This window comes from Lepidochelys olivacea, assembly GCF_965140295.1.
Source record: "Lepidochelys olivacea isolate rLepOli2 genome assembly, chromosome: 9".
NCBI lineage: Eukaryota > Metazoa > Chordata > Testudines > Cheloniidae > Lepidochelys > Lepidochelys olivacea.
In genome coordinates this window covers 77226499-77242746 of record NC_140419.1, presented here as the reverse complement: position 1 = coordinate 77242746, position 16248 = coordinate 77226499, and the positions used below count along the sequence as shown (strand labels likewise).

The window sequence follows — 16248 nt, the reverse complement described above, 5'->3', positions numbered from 1 at the left end:
TCCCATGAGTTGCCTATATGCATCTTTAGGCACCTAAATGCCTTTAACAATCTGGCCCTTTATGCCTATTCCTGTTGAAGTCACACTGGAATGCTTCACTGTAAGCAAACCCACAGCTCTGGAGTTTAAGGAATTAGCTGTGCTGGACATGCACTTTTCACCCCAAATACTGAACTACTGTACAGTACATTTCAACAGCACACCTTGAATAGGCTTTATGATGAGAACAAATCAAAAACAGTATAACTGAAGAAAATGAACATAACAGACTTCTCTTCTGGGATCCCTGTTTCCCTGCTCTCCGATCTTGAATTTACAGGGAATATACAAGTTCCCTCAGATTACTCAGTGAAGCACCCTGTTTTCATATGGAGAGTACTATAGCTCTGATATTTAGCATAATGGCTCTCTTCTAGCTGTGAAGAATGAAACCACTTTAAAAGTTTCCCTGAGTCAGCCACTAATGGCTTCCTTTATGTTTTGTACAGTACCAACACCCCCACCCCCCATCATTTAGTAAATAAGTACTGATCCTTTCTGAAGTTAAAAGTAAATCAAAGTGACACGGTCTCATTTTTTAAACTGATGTCCAAACAAACATGTTTCCACCTAACTTGATTATCTTATTAAGACACGTTCAGTCCAGACCTCTCACCCTGCAGCATATGTTATGGAGGAGATGTAGGGGAAAAGGCACTAAATAAACACAGCAGTCCTATGTACAGGCCAATGGAAAAATTACATAATTATCCTGAGTGGTCATTAAGTTTCCAGTATCAAAGAGCTTTTTAATCTCTCTGTTAGCTGTGACTACTTTCCACAAGTTAGGCTTCACTCTATTTTTCTCCCTAAGTATTTAATGATGTATCATTAACTGTATGTAGATGGAAGAGGAGGAAGCTAGATTATTATGAAAGTCTGTGTAATGTCCGTGCTCCACAGGAAGTGCACTAAAAGATCAAAGTACCTACCCCAAATGCTTTCTTCGGAAATTGTGACACGTCAGAAGTCTACACTTGGCTGGGGACATGCTAGTACAAAGAACATATTTAGCACAGATTCTGCGTCAAGCTGATGTTCCATATTGCAAGTGAAGTGTACCTTCTCTCTGCCTAGAGCAAAGAGAACCTGTAAATCCAACTGCTTTGGAGGATTCTTTAGAAAGGAGTGCTTCTTTGTCAAGAAAGGGTCTGAACTTTTGTAACTTGCAAATTCTTAAAATATGGCAAACTTTCGCAGAGGTAAACAGTGATTTTCTCAGTCCATGTCTCTCTGCCTGTTAAAATGGATTGTATCTATTTGCATCCACATTGGCTCCATCTTCATCTCTCAAGAAATACCCCTGGTGGACTTGTCAAGATACAAATGCTATTTTGAAGCAGTGTAAAGCAAACAGTAAAAATGTACATTTTCAATTTTTTTTTTTTAATTTCCAAATGTTTGGTATAGTAAGCAATAGCCTCTCTCTTGCAACAGACCAGTGACTATTTCCATATTTAGTTATATCCAACCAATATTTTGAAGATAATTATTTTGAGTTTTTGTTTCAAAATTGATCTTTAAAGGAGATGACATGCCTGATATCACTCTCATGATAGCAAATGATCTGCAGCCAACCCTACCATTTCTTTTGAGACCCGACATGGATTCCTTCTCGAATTACAGCTATTTCCAAAATGACACAGACTACTATGAAGAGCAGTCTTTTTCTTTATTTGACATTCATATCCTGGTGCCTGTGACTATAATTTCCAGCATCTTGTTTTTCTTGGGTATTGCTGGGAATTTGCTAACACTATTAATTTTCAAAAGATACAAGGAAATGAGGACTACAGTTAACATGTATTTATCCAGCATGGCGTTGTCGGACATTCTGATTTTCCTTGGTCTGCCTTCTGATTTGTACAGGATTTGGAAATACAAACCATACATATTTGGGGACTTTCTCTGCAAATTTTTATTTTACCTCAGTGAAACCTGCACATACTGTACCATCTTGCACATCACCACTGTGAGTGTTGAGCGGTATTTTGCAATATGCTTTCCCTTGAAAGCCAAAACCACCATCACTAAATGCAGGGTGAAAAGGGTCATCCTTTCTTTATGGGCATGGGCTCTCCTGACAGCCAGCCCAATTCTGTTCCTGTTTGGCGTGGAACACCGCAATGGAAGCCTGCCTGATGAAGCCAAGGAGTGCAATTACATAGAACACTCAGCCCGCACAGGGCTTTTAGAAACAATGACTTGGGTCTCAACCATGTATTTCTTCCTACCGGTGCTTTGCCTGACTCTGCTGTATGGACTCATCTGTGGAAAGCTTTGGCAAACCAGACACAAGCTGAGAGGACCTCAGGCCGCAAGCAGAGAAAAGTACCACAAACAAACAGTCAAAATGCTAGGTAAGGATCTGGCTTGAGACCAGGCTAAACATCTGCATTTATATAACACTAGGCCAGACAGAAATTAAAGGTAGAAAGGGGGAGGTGAGACAAAAAGAAAGGAAAGGCCCTTACAGATTTAAGGTTAGTACATTGTACTTCATTTAGTCATGTTCCTGGGTTTTACTGAGATACGGGGCCCCAATTTGAAGTGTGTGCAGGTTGGTCGTAGGAACAGTTGAGCTCATCGTTTGCTCTGGACTGATGCAAACTCAGAATAGCAGCAAAAAGAAACGTAGGATGTGGCTGAGACTTTTTTTTTTTAAGGCAAATCTGATCAACCTTGATTTGTGTGCGTCAAGAGGGGCCTGTGCTCAGCAGTCATGGTCTGACTGGTAGTTTTTCAAGCCAGCCACTCTCACGTCTCCCATGGAAAGTTTCATGTGTTTTAGCAATTAAACTTTGGGCCACAATCTAAGCAAAATCATGTGTCCAGGCCTAGTTAAACATTGGTTTTATTTCCACTTAAATCATGTTTAACATTTTAGTAGACTCATTACAGAACCCACTGGTCAGCATGTGGTGTGTTACCCTCTGTGGCTCAGGGACAGGGGCTAAGCATCTGAACCCACAGCAGCATTTACTACTTTAGTTCCGGCTGTAGTGACTCATTCTTGAAGCTCTGAAGGTCTTTGGTTCAACCCCCAGTCACAACAAGCAGTTATTACGATTTGATAAAACAAAGGATTTATTTGGGTTAACAACATTTAATGCTTCACTGAGCCTGTTCATTCATCTCAGGTGAGCAAAATAGCCGCTGCTTGTTGCTGTCAGCAAAATTCAGTGGGTGCAGATACCAACTCTCTGTGCTCACAGTGGAGGCAAAAGCACTGATGGCCCTGGCCTCAGTCTGTTCACAGATCCTCCATCATCCCCCAGTTAATGGCCCCAAAATTGCCTCCTTTTCCAGAGCTCAAAGTGGAATCTTGCCTCTTTTCAGCTCCCCCACTTTCTGCAGGAAACACACAGGGAAATGCAGGACCATGGATCCATGCAGTAAAATGTACTAACTTCAGACTGTGCATTTTCCCCTTCCATCAACTGTTATTGTCCCCAACTTTTGTTTCCCATTATTATGGCTTCTAATAATTTCTGTCCTCTTTTTCAGTGTTTTCCTTCTCCGTCTTTCCCTCTCCCCACTTCTTCCTCTGCATCTTTTTTATTGTTCCATTCATCTCCCAGATTTCTTTCACTCCTCTTTTCCATCTCCTCACCATCCCCTTCTATTTGGGCCCACCCAGACACTTTGTTCCTCTTCTGATCCCACTCACTTCCCAACTGCTGACCCTGCCCCACTCCCCTGGTAAATATTTCACTGACAAGTGAGGCAGATTTCAGGATAACAATGTAACAGCAAGAAATAATGCTGAAGTACCGATGCTGCTGTAACCTAGCCTGGTTTTGTTCCTTTGTCACTGTACTACATACATTTAAAGGGTCTTTTACCTGAACACTGCAGCAGGCAAACAAATCCCCAATGCTTATATCTACCTGCCAACATGAAGCAAAAACGGCTGCACAAGTCAGGTGGTAGCATGTTACAGTACATGCCATATTCAGCGTAGTCGTCTGAGGTCTCAGCCACAATATAGTTTAAAGAGACAGAACAAACAGTGCTTCAAAATTACTGTACTAAAATATATTCCCTTCCTTTTCAGCAGTAGTGGTCCTGGCCTTCGTGCTGTGCTGGCTACCATTCCACATCGGCCGAATCCTCTTTTCCCAGACCAAAACCATCCTGTATGACATCACTCAGTACTTCAATCTCATCGCCATGCTTCTCTTTTACCTTGGAGCATCTATAAACCCAATACTTTACAATGTCATGTCACAAAAATACAGAAAAGCAATGAGCAGAATCCTGAACTACAGTCAAGTCTGGCAATCCAGAAACTTGACAAGGAGTGAAAGGACTTCTCTTGAAGGTACAGAAGTCAGTTCTGTCATGTAAATAGTTCATCACTGACTTAAATACAATGTCCTGTACAGCTAGATTACAGCCGTCCACTGTGCTTGTGAACTGTGTGTTAATACCAAGCCATGACACATGGGCATGTTGTGAGTGAAGGGGGGATTTTAATCTCTCAGGATGGAAAAAGTTTGCTGTTTCCATCTGTGTGCACAAAATTCTCCCTCAACCATTGTCACTCCTTCTGCTTCAGGGTGATGCCACTAGTATTTCCTGCAACGTTTATGAAGTTTTAGCAGTGTCAGGATCAAGTAAAAACTATATGCAGAAGCCAGTAGTGACTCAACACTCTGAGTGCCAATGGCTTCAATCAATTGCCTTGCAATGTATCTCTGTGCACTTCCAACAAGCCACAAAGTGGTCATCTGCCAGTGGATTTGTCCCAAGCCCTACAAGATCACAGCTTTTGCTTATGGTTGATACAGAATCTATTCAATACCCTCATTCAAGTTCTTAGTATTTGTTTGATGTATGAAAACTAAATCAAAACAGACCAGTGGATTGAATGAAACTACCTTTGTTCTCTTCATTTTAATATATTTAATAACTGGGAAAAACTTAAAGGGAAAGAAAATATGAAGCTGTTGTGATTGTGAAAGGTGCATGTCCATTACAAAGGCTGACCAAGGGAAGCAAGAAAGTAAGCTACAGATTGGGGAAGGGGGGAGAGAGAAAGTTACTTGCTCAACTTCCACAAGAAGTTTGTGACAGATAGGGATGGAACCCAAGTCTCGCACCAGTTCCTTAACCTCAAGGCCATCCTCAAGTGGGGGCTAATGAAATTATACTGTTTGGACAGCCAAATTACTGCACTTGCATTAAAGGCAAAGGACTTTGATGGGTAGAGAGAGGATGGAGTCTATTTCAAGCATCATTTTCCCTGGTGGAAATCAGGGTTATGTCAAAGCAATCAAGCAATCCTGCCTTTGTTGCTCTGTCACCATTTCACGAGAAGTTGTTTGTGTTGTTGTGACACAGAGCACAACAACCTACCAGGGAAAAACAGGCCGTGTCACTTCACACACCACGGGAATTGTGCTAGATCACATCGCTCAATGCCGCTTTCCTTTTCAAAATGTTGATTTCAATGAGACCATTTTCAATCACCACCGTCAGTCATACATGCTTCTTGTCATCTGAATAACTAGAAATGGCGTTATGAAGACTAGTACACAGTGGTTCCAAAGGATGGTCTCCATTGGCTTATAGCAAACAGAACAGCATCCCTGAGTTCACTCATTTCATTAATAGATTGTAAGGTTTATTTTTTGTCCTTCATGCATGTCCTGTAACCTTGCATAGGAAAACGGGTGGAGGGCTAATTCTTTAAGGCTGTATTCTCCACTGGATGGAACACTGAAATCAAAGCAGTGGAAATTCCATTGCCATTGGGCCAAAAATAGTTTGAGGGAAAGGAAGTGAGGCAATCTGCTATAATCCAGTCTCCCTTCCTGGACATATCGTGGCTGGGCAGAGCCAGGGAACAGCTGATCTACATGATTTCAGTGAGTTTCCTTTAGATGATTCCCTGGAGTAAACGAACCGATTGGAATTAACTACTGGAGTCCCGCTCTTTCCACTGCACTGGAAGACGGGAGGGGAACAAATGGCAGCACAATCCCTACTAGAGCAATAGAGGAGGGCATGGTGAGCAGCACAGAAGGACTGGTCGTTGCCTATGGAACTTGCGAAATCTGTGCTGTGGGAGAACTACATCCCCTCCACAAACCTCCACCCACATGGAAATAGCACCTTTGGAAGCACACAAGTTTCATCTTGGAACTTCCTGAGCACCTTTCTCATCTGTAGGTTTAAGATGAGATAGCCTCACTAATGCTATAAAGCAACCTAATTCCGTGTTGCTGTTTCCTTCATCCTAAACTACATACTACATGGATGACAGGATTGTCCCAGAAGGAAGTTATTTTCTTCTTCACAAACACACAAATACATATAATCAAATTTGAAAATTTGTATTTTTATTGGCTGTATTAAATATATTATCTATTTCATAGTTACAATTTAGTAATACAATGCAGCTTTAACATAAGTTTGAAATATCTCAAAATTACAATGCAAGAAAAATGAAGATACCTAATCTGTTAATGCCACTAGGGTACATCAATCTGGAATGTATAACCGTCAATATAAAATCTACATTACACTATACTTTCCAGTATATTTCCTGGAAATATGAACATTTTGTGGCAATTCAGAAGCATTTTATTTTAATTTTCTAGGAAATCATGATTTCGGTTAATATTTATTCTGAAAGCCTACTTTATCATTTTAAAAATATATCAGAAATGCTATTGCCAAATAAATCACTAAATGATTTGCTCTGTTTGTCTAAGAGTTAAAGAAAAAATCCCTTGGCAAAAGAAATTTGCTGAAGGCAGTCTATTGTTTTCTAAAAGTAAAATATGAAAGGAAATGAAGGCATATTTGTAAACTTCGGCAAACTAAAGACACTAATATCTGTATAAAACTCTTTCCAACACTGAAGAGAGACTTCCATGATATAAATGATGAAGTTAAAGTTCTGCTACAAGTAGAACAATACATTCAGACATACATTTTCCAGGATTTTTTTAATCAAAATAAATAGAGTACAAAATGAAGAGTACATTTTTGAAAAGGTTAATTTCAGATTGCACCATAGACCTACTTTTAAGAATATTAACTGATACTATGTCATAATTTAGGATTTCCACATTTGAAATGCAACACAATGCCTCAAACTAACTTATTAACAGCCATAGGAGAAACATCCTTAAGATGTTTTATTCTTTGAAAGAATTAGCTTGTACCCAACAGTACTATCCCACATGCAAGTGCACTGCCCCGACGTACATGAAATGTAGCTGTAGCATTTGCAAAGTATGTTAAATCTGTAACATTCTATGGCATGTTCTTTTAATGCCAAAATTATTAAGACGACCCATTCTGAAACAAATGTCTAAATTTGTGGCTTCCAGCTTGCAAAACAGTTGATGTAAAGAAAATAGCTGTCAGACTTCTCTTCAGATACCTAAAGAATATGTCTGACAAGGAACAGTCGTATGTAGTGCATAGTAACCACCAAAAATATTCCTCAAAACAGTGTCAAGACATGCATGACAAGTTTTGGAAAAGTTTCATAGCAAACTGAAAATTCTCACCACCACCATAATGGAATGTGAACTGCCACCACTGTGATAGCAATTAATTTAAAACATTGTATAAATGTTGCCTAAAAATATTTCATATATAGTTTGCTAATTCAGATAAGGATAGAAGAGCATCCAAAAGCAGTCTGAACTTTTTTATTTTTAGGTTAAGAATAGTACAAAAACATTTGCTCAGTTTGAGCCAAAAGTGAAACATTTATCATAAATGCACTCTTTCTCCTTAAAGACAAAATCTGTGCCTTCTCTGAAAATGCTGAAAAGATTTAATCAGACGCACAGGAAATTACTGTTCTCTCAGGCACTGAGAATGAAAATGTGGATTGGGCCAACAGTTGTTTACCAACTGCTGAAAGCATTTCATTCAGAAACATAAAGTACAAAAGAGGACCAATTTGCAATATTACATACAAATACATTCAGTCGCTCTGTATGTACATTACATCCCTCTAGCATTTTTAATTACAATTCTCAAAATGCTGGCACCTCCTACTTTAACGCTTGAAATATTAATTCTTGAACCCCAAACATTAAAATAACTGTAAAGTAGTAATATCATATTTTGTTTTCCTTCTACAGTATATTAAATGTGGTTTGCTCTAGCAATGTTCTGCAGTACAGTACTGTTCTAAGCGCAAGCATTTTTGCTGCTGTATTTCATGTATACCAAACTATAACAATACTCGATTAAAAGTTGCTGATCCACTACCACTTGCTTAGTTGCACTTCAAAAGACTTTATATAATGCCTTTTCTCTAACTGGCGAAAGGGCCTATGCTTTGATAGTGAGAGACAGTGTGGTAAGGCAGTTTTTTGCTGTTTTATTAACAGCTAACCCTGATTACAGAGGACCCAGGATTACCCCTTCTATGGCAGTTGTGTGTTCTTTATTTGGAAAGGTTCTGCCAACCCAGTCTCAATGTCAGTCAGCAGCAAAGATGGAAACGTGTGTATGTCTTATACAATCATTTCCAGCTAGGATGTTATTTAGAATTAACCAACATAAATACCCAGAATAACTGTCATAAAAAGCTGAACAATGACTAGGCTTTAAACAATCTACTTGATTACAAAGTACTGAATAACAAAAGCAAACAAAATAGCAACCATTGCAAATCCCACAAGAAGAAGAAAAGCAAACTGCTCATCACTTAATGTCTTCTTAATCTTTGCAAATTTAGCTGTCGAATCAGTATACTGGGGAACCAACTCTTGTTTTTGAGATGAGAATACTGTACTGGGACTATAAGGTCCATACAGTTCTTGTAATCCAGTAGAATCTTGATACTGGCGTCCAGCACAGACTCTGAACCGATATTCACAGTTTGTCTGAAAGTTTGTGAAACGGAATGAAGTCTCTGATCCCTTGTATACCTAAATAATAAAGAGAGCAAACAAATTGCTCATCTATTTCACTTTCCCAGTATCTAGCAATAGACACAATATTCAGTGCAACCAGAGCAGGCCTGCAAGGGTCTGGGAAGCCCTCCCCACGCATCCAATTTGAGGGCTTCAGAAATAAAAGAATCTCTGCTTTTATTTCTAAACTGTTTCCTAGCAAACAGTCTTTAAAATGTGAGAAAGAACTAGGAGTGAAAACTTGCCACCGATGTTCCCCTGAAGATGACAAATTATTTGCTGTCCCTGCAAGCCTGGCCTCTGAAAAAACTACCACCATAGATTTGTGCCGACGGTGCGCTAGGACCATCCTAAACGAAGACAGCACCTGTCCCAGAGTTTACAATTTACAATGAAGTGCTGGGGATAGGTAGGGGGATAAAACAGTTATCCCTCTCCCACATAAACATCAAATCCCCAACTGTTCTTCAACCTTGCCTCTACTATTTGACTCATTTCATAGTACAAGTGGGGTTTGGGAGGAGATTATGGCAGTGGCTTTACAAATCAGTGCTGACAGAGTGCTCCTACCTAAGGGATAGAGTACAAGAAAGCACAAAGTTGTTTGCAGAAAAAGTGGACAGACGGGTAAGGAGTGAGAGCCAGCCGGTTTATACTGGGATAAGGAAGGGGGCCAGATTTGTGAAGGGCCTGTTAAGATTGGCATGTATGCTAAAGCATCTCATTAACCTTACCCCAAATAATGATGAGGCTGCTCCTGTGCATGGTGGTACACTCAGGTCGATAGGAGGTTCTTTATATGCGAGATGGAGCAGAAACAATTCTAGCTTTTTGAAAATTACCCTGTTCAAAACCTATTTGAGGTTTTCAGTGACATAAGGCATTCAACATGTACAATGGTGTCACTACTATCATCATAAAGCTTTGTGCATGACAGTGATACATGAAGATATGCATAAAAATTGGAAAGATCCTTTTGAGGCCGAGCTGCCCCAGTTGTAATCATTAAAACTGTTCACAACAGTTTAATAGTTTGAGGAAGTTTGTTTAAAAATAAAATGGCAACACAGACTTTTCCAGGTTAAAAATCCATACTGAGGGAGGGAGGATGGTTTATAGAGCCTGGTTTTAGTAGTGGTCAAGAAAGTGTGCACAAGAGGGTTGGGCAAGTCTAAAAACCAAGAGTCTTGAGTTTGTCATTTCAGAATTGGTACTTACGAACCACTATGTTCACAACTGTGTAAACAGAGCTCGCCATGTTCCACCCCCTACCTCTGGGAAAAAAACCCGTATATTTCTGTCTAACCTCCTAGGTTAATACACTGCTTTGATTCTGTGCCTCTTATGGTCTCAGTAAAAATTTACAAATTCGAGTAAGGCATTCAAATTTATTACTTTGAGTGCATTCAATTTGAAGAAAGCTGGGCAAAGGCAGTATGTATTAGAACAATTTAAAATCTAATCAGCCTAAGGCCATGTCTACACTACTTCTTATGTCGGCAAAACTTGGGTGTGGATTTTTTCGCACCCCGAGCGTCCTACATTTCGCTGGCACAAGTGAGATGGGTTTGTGAGATGGGTTTATGAGGTCAGCATAGAGCAGCCACGTGAGCGATCTTACAGCAGCACAGCTGCACTGATGTCCCTGCAAGCTCGCTAGCGTAGACATGGCTTTAGTAACATTCAGAGACTTGATGTAAAAAAAAAAAAAAAAAAATTCCTTACAATAATTTTTTTTAAAATAGCAAATGAAATTTTAAAGTTACCTGATCAACCTCTCTCCCACTGGCAAGTTGAAGAATGTAAACAATGGAATCTCCTTTCATTGACTGTAGAGGCTCCCATGTGATTTCACAGATGTTTTCTCTCACCTGATTTACTTTGGGTGCTGGGGAAGAAACAAAAAAAATCCACCCACGCGCTTTCAAATTTTTTGTTAGAAAAACTTTTTTCATGGTTAACCTGAAACCACTGTAATCCCTTTTTTACACGACTAAGGACATGGCTTTAGTAACCCAGCCACACCACTAATGAAGAAGTGATTCTCAATGGGGCTGTTAAACAGGCTCAGGACGGATATTCAGTTTTGTGGTACTATCTTAAAGTATCTTAGAAAGATTTAATATGGAAGCCCATTATGCTGTGTGTCAATTTTTCCACATACAACTTGCTTACAATTTGGTAGTGAACGTTTTTTTTTTTTTTTTTTTAAACTGTTAGCCCCAAATCTGAGGCTGAAGTCAGGATTCTTTCCATTTTGCATATCTCAACAATGAAAGGTTTTGCAGGCCAAATTATGCTCTCAGACACTCTGCAACTCTCTTGCAAAACTTAAGGGGGATGCAAAGGTGCTTCTGAAAACATAATTTGGCTTGAACAATCTTTAATCATCGGTGATGTGCCAGATGAAACAAACGGTCTCTAGACCAGCATTTAAAAGTGTGACGTTACCTTGTGTTAGCAAAAATACTCCAACATACACATTTCAAAAGTCTAGTGTAGATCAGACAGTGTACTTTTCAGTGGTGTTAACATGTATTTGCTAATGCGTTAATAAGTGTGAAGTTATCCTAGGCATCATCTACATGGGAAAGTTGCACCTGTCTAACTTAGATCTTTTGTAAAACTGTTTTAAACTGCTGCAAACACCTGTGCAGACACACTTACTTTATTTTAAAATGGCTTCCTTTGGTTTACTTTCAACTGATTTTATATGTTTAACCTAAATCAAAATAAGCCTAATGTAAAATGAAATAATTGTCCACACAAGTTTGTGTCAGTTAAAAAAAAAAAATCACACCTTTAGTCACATTGCAACTCTCACATTAATATGGACAAAGCTTTGGGAAGAGGGTGAGTTTGTAGAACTAGCACTTTAAAAAACTTTACTGGCAAACTGATTGTATTAGTACCTTTGGGAATAGAGAACTATTCAATAACGTTCTTGCTTTTGAGTGATATCCAGTTAGGATGGACGCGAGTGCCTTGTAAACCTGAGTCATTGTAATTTACATACTTAGGAATTTCTAAGTAAGCAGCCTCTGAACCATTTAAACAAGTGGGTACCTAGTGTCTTTCAGGCAGAACTCAGGCAACTGCTTTACTTTCCAACTAAAAATGCATTCTCCTTTTCAAATGTACTCCTGATACCTCTTAAAAGTCACAAGAGTTAGTCAAAGCAATCTAGAGGCTATAGGTCCTCGTATCTTATGATTTGTTCCTATTTTTTCCACTAGGAGTATGTCTACACATAAAATGTGACAGGGGTACAGCTGTAGCGCTTCAGTGTAGACACTCACTACAGCAAGAGGAGGGGTTCTCATTGCTGGAATTAATCCACCTTCCCAAGAGATGGTAGCTAGGTTGACAGAAGCACTAGTACTGTCTACACCAGGGTTTAGGTTGGCATAGTTTTCGCACCCCTGAGACAAACAGCTATGCCAATGTAAGTTTTCAGTGTAAACCAGCCCTAAATCAGATGACACTTACTTTTATGTGCAAAGTGATTATAAGATTCTACTTTTCTAGAGTTTTGTTTATGTCAAATATTCTCTTCTCCTTTAGGTTATATTTCTGTAACCAGATCTGAGAAGGACTTCAAAATTGCTTGTTATGCTGAGATGGTGGATTCTCAAACTAATGCCTGTCTAGTCAGAGAATTATTTAGTAATTACCTTCAAGTAACTAGGGAGGAACAGTGTGTAGGTCCTTGTATCTCCCAGTTGGGAGTGATATATGTCATACAAATCTTCATAATTGTATTCTTTCCTATAAGATAGGTAATATTCTGACTGTCAGACTGAGCTGCTTTTATGTGGCCCCTTAAAGTTCTCATTTAGAGTGAAGAATATTTGATGTGTTTATTTTCTCTTCTCACTTGCCAACAGGCCACTCTAACCTATATCAGCTGGCAATGGTCCCCAGGAGACTATATACCAGGAGAGAATTGGAGGAGCATGTCCTCAATGCCAGGGCTGGGAGAATAGTGGTGCAGGAGCTGGCCACACTGGTTTTATACCTGCAGAATGCTTCGTCCCAGTAGGGGAATTCTTAGCTGGCCAGATACAGTCACAGTATCCAGCCCATCTGTACTGCCTGTGTTTGACAAAGAGGCTAGATAGAGGAAAGAATCTGTTTTTAATATCAAATATAAGGAGGACCATATTGGGTGAGACAAAAGGTCCATATAGCCCAGTATCCTGTCTTCTGACAGAAGTGCTTCAGAGGGAATAAACAGAACAGGTATGCTACTGTTGATTTTTACACACTAGAACAACAACAACTCTTAGAATGCTGTATGCTCACCTTTAAGAGATGCTGGTGGAGATTTGGTTGTAGTGAAAGCATAAACTTCAGAAAACTCCCCTTCTCCAGCATCATTGTATGCCTGGATTTTAAAATAGTATGTAGTGGATTCACTGAGTCGCTGCACCTTGTACGTATGACAAGGTCCACTATAAACAGTAACAAATCTAAAAAAAAAAATATTTTTTTACAAATAAGTACACGTTAGAATTACACAAACTAATTTATGTTAATGTTTAACACTGAAAAGTGTGTGATGGGTGAAAGACGTTTGTAAAATTTTATTACAAAAATGGTGACTTTTACCTTAAGTTTGTTACACAAGTGTTAGACCAAAAAGACCTCTTTTATTGCAATAAACAGTTATGTGTATTAGTGTCATTCACAACAATAACACTGAGTTGTCAGCACCAGGGAGTGCCAATACCTTTCCCCCCCCACTCATTTTATGGGATCTATCATTAAATCTAGATTTGCACTAGGCTGGAACGTTACACAGGAAGTTTGTTACACATGGTTAGTCATGCACTTTGTTTCCCAACCTCTCAAATTTTTAAGTTAGAGGAACTGAGAACTTCTGGGGAGTAGAGGGGGGGGGGGGGGAAGGTTCATACGCTTTTATAATCTTAGGACAAAAAAGAATTGTTCACCCTATTTGTCGATTACACACACTAACCCTTTAATATTAGAGCAGATTTTTTTAAATACAGAAAACGGACAGTACACTTACAGGTTAATGCATTATGTTATTACAATGTAACAATTCATAACTTTCTTGAATGGGGTTCTCAAACTGGTAGTGGGACCCCTCAGGGGGTCACGAGGTTATTACGTGTGTGTGGGGGAGTCACGCACTGTTGGCCTCCACCCAAACTTTGCTTTGCCTCCAGGCTTTATAATGGTGTTAAATATATTTTTCAAGTGTTTTTAATTTGGGGGGGGGGTGATGTCACTATATAGAGGCTTGCTATATGAAAGGGGTTACCAGTACAAAAGTTTGAGAACCACTGTTCTTGAATAAAGATGTGACGCAAATGCTAAGTATTAATTTCTCATGTCATACAATGAATCAGATACACCCAAATTAGCTTTTCCACTGGAAAATGAAACTGAATATCCGATTCCACCATAAGAGTTCCAAGGAAACATACAAATGCAATTTATACAGCACGTGGGCTTAACACTTGACAGTCTTGATTATCTTTCCATTTTTTGTCATCCAGTAAACTATATCCACTAACAGAACTGAGGAAATGAATAGTTTTATGATATACATCCTAATAAGATTACCTGATTTCATACCCATTAACTTGATAAGATCACAGTGGACTACAAAACAGGACATGAAGCTGTAAAACATTAGCAGGCTTCTGAATGTTCCAAATTGTAGAGTAATGATCTCACCTGCCAAACCTATCCTCCATCTGCAAGTTGAACTGTGTAGGATTGGTAATTAAAGCTCTACCAGGACCTTCACCCCATTTCAGTTTAAGACTCTGGTAGCTGAAGACCACACATTCAAGATGAGGCGGGTCAGGAGGTAGTGGTTTTGTTTTGGCTTTAATGGAATGATTGAAAGGACCAACTCCAAAGTTGTTTATGGCCTGTATTCTAATTCTTCAAGTGAGAGAGGAGGAAAAAAGGTTTGTTGTTAATTTACAACTACTAGGTTAAATAATATACTAAAATACACTATTTTACTGATTGTAAATTTCAATTACTGATGTACTAAAATAATCTTATACAAGCCCCTGATAATATTTTGCAATGAAGCAAAATGTCAATTGTCATCTGCAAAGAACCAAATACCACAAAAGTTATAAAGCTACAGTTAGAGATTTCAGAGTTGATTTTTGGAAAAAAAAAAGTTTAAGAGTTAAGATCTCTTTCAAGTTGAGGTAATATTTGGAATACAAGTGAGACAAATACCACAAGGTTTTCGGTGGGATTTTGCATAAAATAATGCTGAATAATGCATAAATAACATTGAGAAGTAGTGCAGAATGGAAGCACAGTTGCTGCTGTTCATGAAGGTAAAGCATGCAAGTTACAATATTTTTAAGAGTTCAGAGTTAAAGCAGGTTATGATGTAAGCTTAAAACAAAAAGAAGGAAATTTGCCTTAATTCACCCTATTTCAGTTCAGCTGGTAATTCTCCTTCCCTCTCTAGTAAAGCATCTAAAACTGTAAAACACAGGCACAACGTGATGACTAAGGACAGAATGATAGCCGTGACTATGATAGTCCTTCTCCTCCCCCATTTGAGTTTTACAGGTTAACCTACAGATGTGATATTTTAACCTTTATTAGCCTATTAATTTTTAAAATAGATTGAAGGGCAGTTACATATAGATGTGTATTTAACAAAACTAAAAAAACCAAAATTTACATTTACAATGTATAAAGTATACAGAATTTAATTTTATCCCTTCATATAGAATCATAGAAGTGTATGGCTGGAAGAGACCCCAAGAGATTCTAAGTCCAGCCCCTGAGACCATCCCTGAGAGGTGTTTATCTAACCTCTTCTTAAAAGGTTTCAGAGTAACAGCCGTGTTAGTCTGTATTCGCAAAAAGAAAAGGAGTCCTTGTGGCACCTTAGAGACTAACCAATTTATTTGAGCATAAGCTTTCGTGAGCTACAGCTCACTTCTTCGGATGCATACGGATGGTTAGTCTCTAAGGTGCCACAAGTACTCCTTTTCTTTCTGTTCTTAAAACGCTCCAATGACAAGAATTCTACAACCTCCTTTGGAAGCCTATTTCAGTACTTAACTATCCTTATAGTTAGAAAGTATTTCCCAAATATTAAACCTAAATCTCCCTTGCTGCAGATTAAGACCATTACTTCTTGTGCTACCTTCAGTAGGACATGGAGAACAATTGATCACTGTCCTATTTATAATAGCCCTTAACATTTGAGGACTGTCATCAGGTCCCCCCCCAGTGCTAAGTAGAACAGAACAATTACCTCCTGTGTCTTACATATGACACTCCTGTTAATGCATTC

At 38.9% G+C, this 16248-nt stretch overlaps 1 protein-coding gene and 1 pseudogene across 7 annotated transcripts in view; one reads left to right on the top strand and one right to left on the bottom strand.

The window, feature by feature from the left end:
* Positions 1–1642: 1642 nt before the first annotated feature.
* Positions 1643–4389, top strand: LOC311526315 (growth hormone secretagogue receptor type 1 pseudogene; annotated as a pseudogene). Its single transcript has 2 exons — positions 1643–2399; positions 4097–4389. The product of its transcript is annotated as a growth hormone secretagogue receptor type 1 pseudogene (transcript).
* Positions 4390–6397: 2008 nt separating this feature from the next.
* The window catches only part of LOC311526828 (fibronectin type-III domain-containing protein 3A-like), a gene marked incomplete at its 5' end in the record, with an annotated part of 84493 nt that continues 74642 nt past the window's right edge, over positions 6398–16248 (bottom strand). For all 6 annotated transcript variants that reach the window (XM_084640281.1, XM_084640280.1, XM_084640277.1 and 3 more), the window contains 4 exons: positions 6398–8948; positions 10700–10821; positions 13239–13405; positions 14643–14855. In XM_084640281.1, the coding sequence (XP_084496407.1) occupies positions 8634–8948; positions 10700–10821; positions 13239–13405; positions 14643–14855 (817 nt within the window). In that variant the 3' untranslated portion in view covers positions 6398–8633. The remainder of the gene's footprint in view (positions 8949–10699; positions 10822–13238; positions 13406–14642; positions 14856–16248) is intronic.